General features: G+C 40.1%; 1 protein-coding gene across 3 annotated transcripts in view; it reads right to left on the bottom strand.

Moving 5' to 3' along the window:
• Positions 1-8144, bottom strand: part of LOC142102116 (uncharacterized) — a 28277-nt gene that overhangs the window by 19058 nt on the left and 1075 nt on the right. For 2 of the 3 annotated variants that reach the window (XM_075186754.1, XM_075186753.1), the window contains exon 2: positions 3067-5386. In XM_075186754.1, coding sequence (XP_075042855.1) covers positions 3969-5102 — 1134 coding nt within the window. In that variant the 5' untranslated portion in view covers positions 5103-5386 and the 3' untranslated portion in view covers positions 3067-3968. Of the gene's footprint in view, positions 1-3066; positions 5387-8144 lie in introns of those variants that run through there. The other variant, XR_012679208.1, reaches the window with a different exon arrangement.

The following is an 8144-nucleotide window of genomic DNA, read 5'->3' as shown; positions in this document are numbered from 1 at the left end:
AGGATAGAGAGAGAGGGGCAGGGGCAGCGAGACAGGATAGAGAGAGAGAGAGGGGCAGCGAGACAGGATAGAGAGAGAGAGAGAGGCGCAGGGGCAGCGAGACAGGATAGAGAGAGAGAGAGAGAGGCGCAGGGGCAGCGAGACAGGATAGAGAGAGAGAGAGGCGCAGGGGCAGCGAGACAGGATAGAGAGAGAGAGAGGCGCAGGGGCAGCGAGACAGGATAGAGAGAGAGAGAGGCGCAGGGGCAGCGAGACAGGATAGAGAGAGAGGCGCAGGGGCAGCGAGACAGGATAGAGAGAGAGGCGCAGGGGCAGCGAGACAGGATAGAGAGAGAGAGGCGCAGGGGCAGCGAGACAGGATAGAGAGAGAGAGGCGCAGGGGCAGCGAGACAGGATAGAGAGAGGCGCAGGGGCAGCGAGACAGGATAGAGAGAGGAGCAGTGGCAACGAGACAGGATAGAGAGAGGAGCAGGGGCAGCGAGACAGGATAGAGAGAGGAGCAGGGGCAGCGAGACAGGATAGAGAGAAAAGCAGGGGCAGCGAGACAGGATAGAGAGAAAAGCAGGGGCAGCGAGACAGGATAGAGAGAAAAGCAGGGGCAGCGAGACAGGATAGAGAGAAGGGCAGGGGCAGCGAGACAGGATAGAGAGAGGGGCAGTGAGACAGGGTAGAGGAAGAGGACATGGGGCAGTGAGACAGGGTAGAGAAAAAGAGGACATGGGGCAGTGAGACCGGGTAGAGAAAAAGAGAACATGGGGCAGTGAGACAGGGTAGAGAAAAAGAGGACATGGGGCAGTGAGACAGGGTAGAGAAAAAGAGGACATGGGGCACTGAGACATGAGAGGGGACATTGAGACAGAAGGGGGAGAGAGGAGCAGGGACATTGAGGCAGGAGGGGGAGAGAGGAGCAGGGACAGTGAGGCAGGAGGGGAGAGGAGCAGGGACAGTGAGGCAGGAGGGGGAGAAACTTACTTGTCAACAAGATTACAGCAAGTGAAGATCATATAACTAGTTATGAAGTCATCACACTAATACTCCTTTGCCATCTCTATGGCTCCTTACGCAAAATGCTTCACCTCTTCTCCAGCCAGACTGTTATCTGCATACCTTCCCGTAGAGGTGTTGCCAGCATCACAAAACGGATTAGGCGAGTTAAGCGCCGTCAGCAGATTCGGTTAGAGGAAGATGCTGCTCAGGAAATAGTATTATGACAATTGTGTTATTTTTTTGGTTGATAGAGATTAATCGTGAATTGCACTTATAAGGCTCAGCCTTATGATATTTACATCCTATAACATACAGATGATGGTTTTTGCTTACATGTGTAACTCTAATTATTCCCTAATGATATGTAATTTTTATATATATATATATATATATATATATATATATATATATATATATATATATATATATATATATACACACACACACACATACACATATATACAGTCAGGTCCATAAATATTGGGACATCGACACAATTCTCATATTTTGGGCTCTATACACCACCACAATGGATTGGAAATGAAACAAGCAAGATGGGCTTTAACTGCAGACTTTCAGCTTTAATTTGAGGGTATTTACATCCAAATCAGGTGAATGGTGTAGGAATTACAACGGTTTCTATATGTGCCTCCCACTTTTTAAGGGACCAAAAGTAATGGGACAAACTAAACAGTCCTACATCAAACTTTCACTTTTTAATACTTTGTTGCAAATCCTTTGCAGTCAATTACAGCCTGAAGTCTGGAAGGCATAGACATCACCAGACGCTGGGTTTCATCCCTGGTGATGCTCTGTCAGGTCTCTATATATATATATATATTTCTAATCTTACTACAACCCATGTCATAACAGATATAAGCTAAATGTATAAAATATTTTCCTTTTAATTTACAATTTAGATTGAACAGTATACAAAACAGATGATGGTCAGAGGACGGATAGTACATGCCAAACAAACCACATCGTACTCACTCACAAGAATTTAGCATTTTCAAATCTCTGGTCCAATGAAGCAGATGTGGAATGACTACATTTTTATTTACAGTGTGCTTGATGAGAATAAAGAACAGCACAATTGAAGGAATGTGTTCGATTAGTGCAACACATTTTACTCAATGATGAAAATTGAAATTAGCACAAATCAGTCACTGTGCTCTGAAGACATTGTTCACTTAAATGCAAATCATGCAAAAATAAAACCCATTCTATTCTACGTGCCCATACCCATTGGCATTCATTGTGCCTGTACGTTGCATTTTTTGGGCACTGCTTGGTCCATTCCAGAACATATCACCTCATTTGAGAAGTCAATTAATCTCTAAGGGAACACATTGTGTATGCACCCACTAGGGGTTAACACAAACTGTTTAACCAGTGTTCTGTATTTTTCCCCATTTGGGTCAATGGCCCATTCATTTCAATAGAGCTGTGCACTACATGTAGAAACTATTCAAATGAACGTAAAACTCCCCAGCATTGTTAATTTTGTATTTTTCCACTTCAGTAGAGATTTCATTCATCTTAATTGATGTATGATCAAAGTAGAGAGCCATTGGACATCCCTTACTACCAGCCAATCATATCACGGCATATGAGAGGCTGAGCAGCTAAGGGGAGTGCAAATCAATTCACTGATGAACTTATGCCAGGTCAAGGATATCTACTATGGTGCGTCTGAATAATATATACTGATACACCTGTATTATGGATAATAACTTGATGTCCAGGCAGATATTGATTATTTTAAGACAATTTCCTTATTTGAAGATTGATTAAGTATTACAGCAGATCAGACCAGTCCTGTCATTGATGCAGCACTGACTCTATCTAGACCAGGCCAACCTGTGGCCGTCTAGGTGTTGTTAAACTACAAGCCCCAGCATGCTTTGCCAGTAGCCATACGATAGCTGGCAGGGCATGCTGGGACTTGTAGTTTCACAACATCTAGAAAGCCAGAGGTTGGCCAGGCCTGATCTGGACAGACAAGTCAGACAAGTAATGTGTACAGCTCATAAAGCACCACAGTGTTTTATACACATTAGGATACCAAACATGTCAAAGAATTAAAAAAAAAATAGGTTTATTTCTTCAATTTTGCAGTTGTTGAGTGCAAATCTGTTTTTTGTTGTTAGTATTTCACAGAACATATTGTTCAATGGGCTTTCTTCTTCTTTGCGGCCATATTGCGAAGTTCCTTGCAGCTTAGAAGAGTTAAGCTTTACTATTTCTGTCACATAGCACATACTGTTAAACACAAACAGTTTTTCTGTTATACTGCAGTTTCTATCCAAATGCCATTAACCCTTAATTACCATCTTTAACATTTATTAAAATCTCTTAATTATATCTTATTTTAGAACATTGCTAATAAATCAATAAGCAAGCAAATTATTAAGATATCTTTTAACACACGTCTAACACAGAAATAATTTAGAGCAGGAAACTAAACTCTTTGCGAGTGGTTAATTAATGAGATTAGTTATTAAAAGGTCATTAGCCCCTCAGTGTTAGGAGCATGTCCATTTACTCCACCACCTTTCTTTATCAAAACATATTCAAGAGTCCAAATAATTCTCAAACATCTTGTGGATTGACAAGTACAAGCTCCTTCCAGCGCCTGTATCGACCTCACCACCCCCAACGTGTCATCCCCGTCAGTGGATTCATAACGACAGCAGCAGATTGAGCTGCTCACCTCTGTAATAGTATTCATCTGGTATTGGGAAAATTAAATAAATTAGCGTCTACAAGAAGTGTCGGGCAGATTAGGCAGATAAAATAGTAAAATTTATCTTTAGCAATTAAAGGCTACCTCCACTACCAGCTAAGGTTATTTCCCTACTCTTCTACATGTCAAATGTTTTCTTCGCTTAAAATGTTCTCTTTAAATATTCAACAAATGTGTGTATTCTGAAGATTGGATTTTCAAAGCATGAAATAGATTGACAGCAGCTTCCATCTCACCAGTCATCCGAGTCGTCTGTTGTGCAAGAAGATTCAACTTTGGCTCGAGGTTTATCCCTAGAATGAACTCTGTAGTGTGTATCCCGAGTAAACTTCCGGTTAAATGTCTTCCCACACATTTCACATTTATAGGGTTTTTCCCCTGTGTGAATCCTCAAGTGTCTATCGAGATGTGTTTTCCGACCAAAGCTTTTCAGACACTCTGGGCATTTATGTGGTTTATCCCCACTGTGAATTCGTTGATGCCTCTTTAGACATGATGCGTAAGCAAAACTCAGTTTACATTGAGGGCAACTGTAAGGTTTCACTCCTGTGTGACTTCTCTGGTGTTCCTCAAGCTCTATTTCATTGCGGCAGCTTTTATCACACTCGGTACATTTATACGGCCTCTTAGCAGCATGGTTATTTTGGTGTCTCCTAAAATATTTAAGGTTGGTGAACGTCTTTGGACACAATGAACAAGCATAAGGTTTCTCTCCAGTGTCCCCTTCAACAACCTTGGAAGGCTCTTCTGATTCACCCCAAGAAACGTCATTTTCATATCTCTCGGATTTGGCTGGAGGTTTATCCCAAGTATGAATTCTGGAGTGTTTATCCCAAGTAACCTTATGTCTAAATTTTTCCCCACACATTTGACATTCATAGGGTTTTTCTCCAGTGTGAATCCTCAAGTGCCTATTGAGATGTGTTTTCGAACTAAAGCTCATCAGACACTCTGGACATTTATGTGGTTTATCCCCAGTGTGAATTTGTTTATGCCTCTTTAGACATGATAAGTAAGCAAAACTCTGTTTACATTGAGGGCAACTGTAAGGTCTCACTCCAGTGTGAATTCTCTGGTGTATCTCAAGCTGCCCTTTAGTATGGTACCTTTTTTCACACTCAATACATTTATGATTTCGTTTGAGGCCATGGTTTTTTTCATGTGTCCTACAACATCTAAGGTTCTTGAATTTCTTCTGACACAATGAACAAGTATAAGGTTTCCCTCCATTGTCCCCTTCAACAATCTTGGAAGGTTCTTCTGTTTCACCCCTAGAATTGTCACTTCCAGAATTCTCGCATTCTGTATCATCTGTGCCATCTGCCTTTTGACTAAACTTGACATCAGAGTACAAAGCAGATTGCATACCTGTTTTTTTGTCAATTACTAAAACGTCTGTCTTGAAGTTGTGATCTGTTGGCCTCTGTCTGATTGTACTATTGGCAGAAATTGCCCCTCAGGGAGCATTTAATTCTTGAATGTATTTTTCTTTGTTTCAGTTGTAATTGTAGCAATCAAATAGGGTGTTATTGTTTTTTCTTAGCAATGGCAGGATGCTTTGTATATTATACCAGATTAGGCAAAGATTCCTTTCCAAGGTGGGAACATTATTGTCCACTTTATCAATGCTCCTTTACTTCTGTCTTATAGCTAAACAAAAAGGATAGGAGAAATATAAGATTACATAGTTAAAAACAGAAAGTATACAGTATACAATCAAGTGGTCAGATGAGGCACAGTACAATCCAAATAAAGTACATACTACAAACTCAACATTAATCCTTAATAAGAATTTAGCATATTAATATATTATAGTCCAATGAAGCAGATGTGCCAAACTGAAATGATTATTATTATTTTTTTTAAATCATTTTATTTTGCAGTGTACTTGCAGAAAATGAAGAAGAAATAATGTGTTAGATTAGTGTGACACGCTTTACTCCTTGAAATTTGATATTGGCACAAAATAGTCACCGTGCTCTCCAGACTCACACACGCTGAAAATCATGCAAAAATAAAACCCATTCTATTCTATTTCACTGTACACATTTGTATTCATAGTTGTGACTGCACGCCTTTACCTTGTATTTTCTTGGACACAGCTTGTTCCACTTACGGGTGTTCATGAAGAAAATCAATTGATCTCTAAGTGAACACATTGTGTACATAAGCACTAGGGTTTAACACAAGCAGTTTTGTTCTGTATTTGTCCCATTTATGTCAATGGCCCATTCAATTCAAAGGAGCTGTACACTTCATGTACAAACTATTGAAATAAATGGAGCTCCACAGCATTAAATTGTATCTTTCCACATCAGTCCAGATTCACATAATCTTTACTTGATGTGTAATCAAAGCAGAGAGCCACTGGGCATCCCTTACTACCAGCCAATCATATCACAGCTAGTGTGGAAAACTGCTTCTGATCGGCTAAGGGGAGTCCCCATCAATTCAATGTCACTCTAATTTGCATTGTCCTTTGTGGGAAGCTTTTATTAATCTCTAATAACCAACATTAAAGTCCAGTAATTTTGAATAAAATAAGTTTTGTTTCCTTAGAATGCTATAGGAAACGGCTCTAAATTGTCAAAAGCACAATGCAATCAGAACTCGCAGAAAAGCGCAGTGAAAAATCTTATATAGTGGTTGCATATCATTTCCAGCACATACAGTCATGGCCAAAAGTTTTGAGAATGACAAGTATTGGTTTTCACAAAGTTTGCTGCTTCAGTGATTTTAGACCTTTTTGTCAGATGCTGCTATGGTATAATGAAGTAAAATTACAAGCATTTTCATAAAGTGTCAAAGGCTTTTATTGACAAGTACATTGAGTTTATGCAACGAGTCAATATTTGGAGCGTTGACCCTTCTTTTTGTAGACCTCTGCAATTCGCCCTGGCATGCTGTCAATCAACTTCTGGGCCACATACTGACTGATGGCCGCCCGTCCTTGCCTGATCAATGCTTGGGAATTTGTCAGAATTTGTGGGTTTTTGGTTTTCAACCTGCCTCTTGAGGATCAACCACACGTTCTCAATGGGATGAAGCTCTGGGGTGTTTCCTGGCCATGGATCCAAAGCCACTTAGTTATCACTTTTGCCTTATGGCAAGGTGCTCCTCTATGCTGGAAAAGCCATTTTTCGTCACTAAACTGTTCTTGGATGGTTGGGAGGAGTTGCTCTTGGAGGATGTTTTGGTATCATTCTTTAATCATGGCTGTGTTCTTAGGTAAAATTGTGAGTGAACCCACTCCCTTGGCTGAGAAGCAACCCCACACATGAATGGTCTCAGGATGCTTTACTGTTGGCATGACACAGGACTGATGGTAGCGCTCACCTTTCCTTCCCCGGACAAGCGTTTTTCCAAATGCTCCAAACAATCTGAAAGGGGATTCATCAGAGAAAATGACTTTATCCCAGTCCTCAGCAGTCCAATACCTGTACCTTTTGCAGAATATCAGTCTGTCCCTGATGTTTTTCCTGGAGAGAAGTGGCTTCTCTACTGGTTGCCTTGACACCAGGCCATCCTCCAAAAGTCTTCGCCTCACTGTGCGTTCAGATGCACTCACATCTGTCTGCTGCCATTCCTGAGCAAGCTCTGCACTGGTGGTGCCCAGATCCTGCAGCTGAATCAACTTTAGGAGACAGCCCTGGCGCTTGCTGGACGTCCTTGGGCAACCTGAAGCCTTCTTTAATAATAATATTTGTGCTATTCTCAAAACTTTTGGACATGACTGTGGGTGTAAATATGCAGTATTATAGAATCCAAATTAAAGGTGGTTCTCAATGTATATGTGTGTGATGGATGGAGCGGTGTATGTGCAAAAGAATACATGAAACTAAAATACCATCACATGCATAGTACGGTACACAAAAGCTGCATGTTGTGTGTTGTACACAGAATGACTAATTATAGGACGTCTGTTTAGCATGTGCAGCGAGAAGTGATCTGTGAATAAACAACTAACATACAGTGTGATATTTTAACTAGGCATTATAAAAATACATTTTCAACTCTTCTGAATTAATATGTAGCAATACACTGTGAATCAATCTAAATTATGGGAACAGTTTAAACTATACTCGCATAAGAAGGAAATTTAATTTATACCTTAATCCATTTATATAAACTAACATCTTTTTCTTCCTGGTGTCTGACAGGATTGCAACAATTACATTAATATCTTCAAAACACTTTTTTCTTTATACACAATTTCTATTTTAAATATTTCACCACCCAAGTGTGATTTAAGTCATTGAGAAGTCTGATACATTTTCATTGGTTTTTTTTTTTTTTTTTAAATGAATACAAGTAAAAATGAATATGTTTAATGTTTTCAATTTGGTGGATTAGGACTATAGGAGTGCCTCCATAAACACATATTCTAATCTTCTACTTTAAAAGTTAG

Source organism: Mixophyes fleayi, chromosome 9, assembly GCF_038048845.1.
Source record: "Mixophyes fleayi isolate aMixFle1 chromosome 9, aMixFle1.hap1, whole genome shotgun sequence".
NCBI lineage: Eukaryota > Metazoa > Chordata > Amphibia > Anura > Limnodynastidae > Mixophyes > Mixophyes fleayi.
This window is presented reverse-complemented; position numbering and strand designations above follow the sequence as displayed.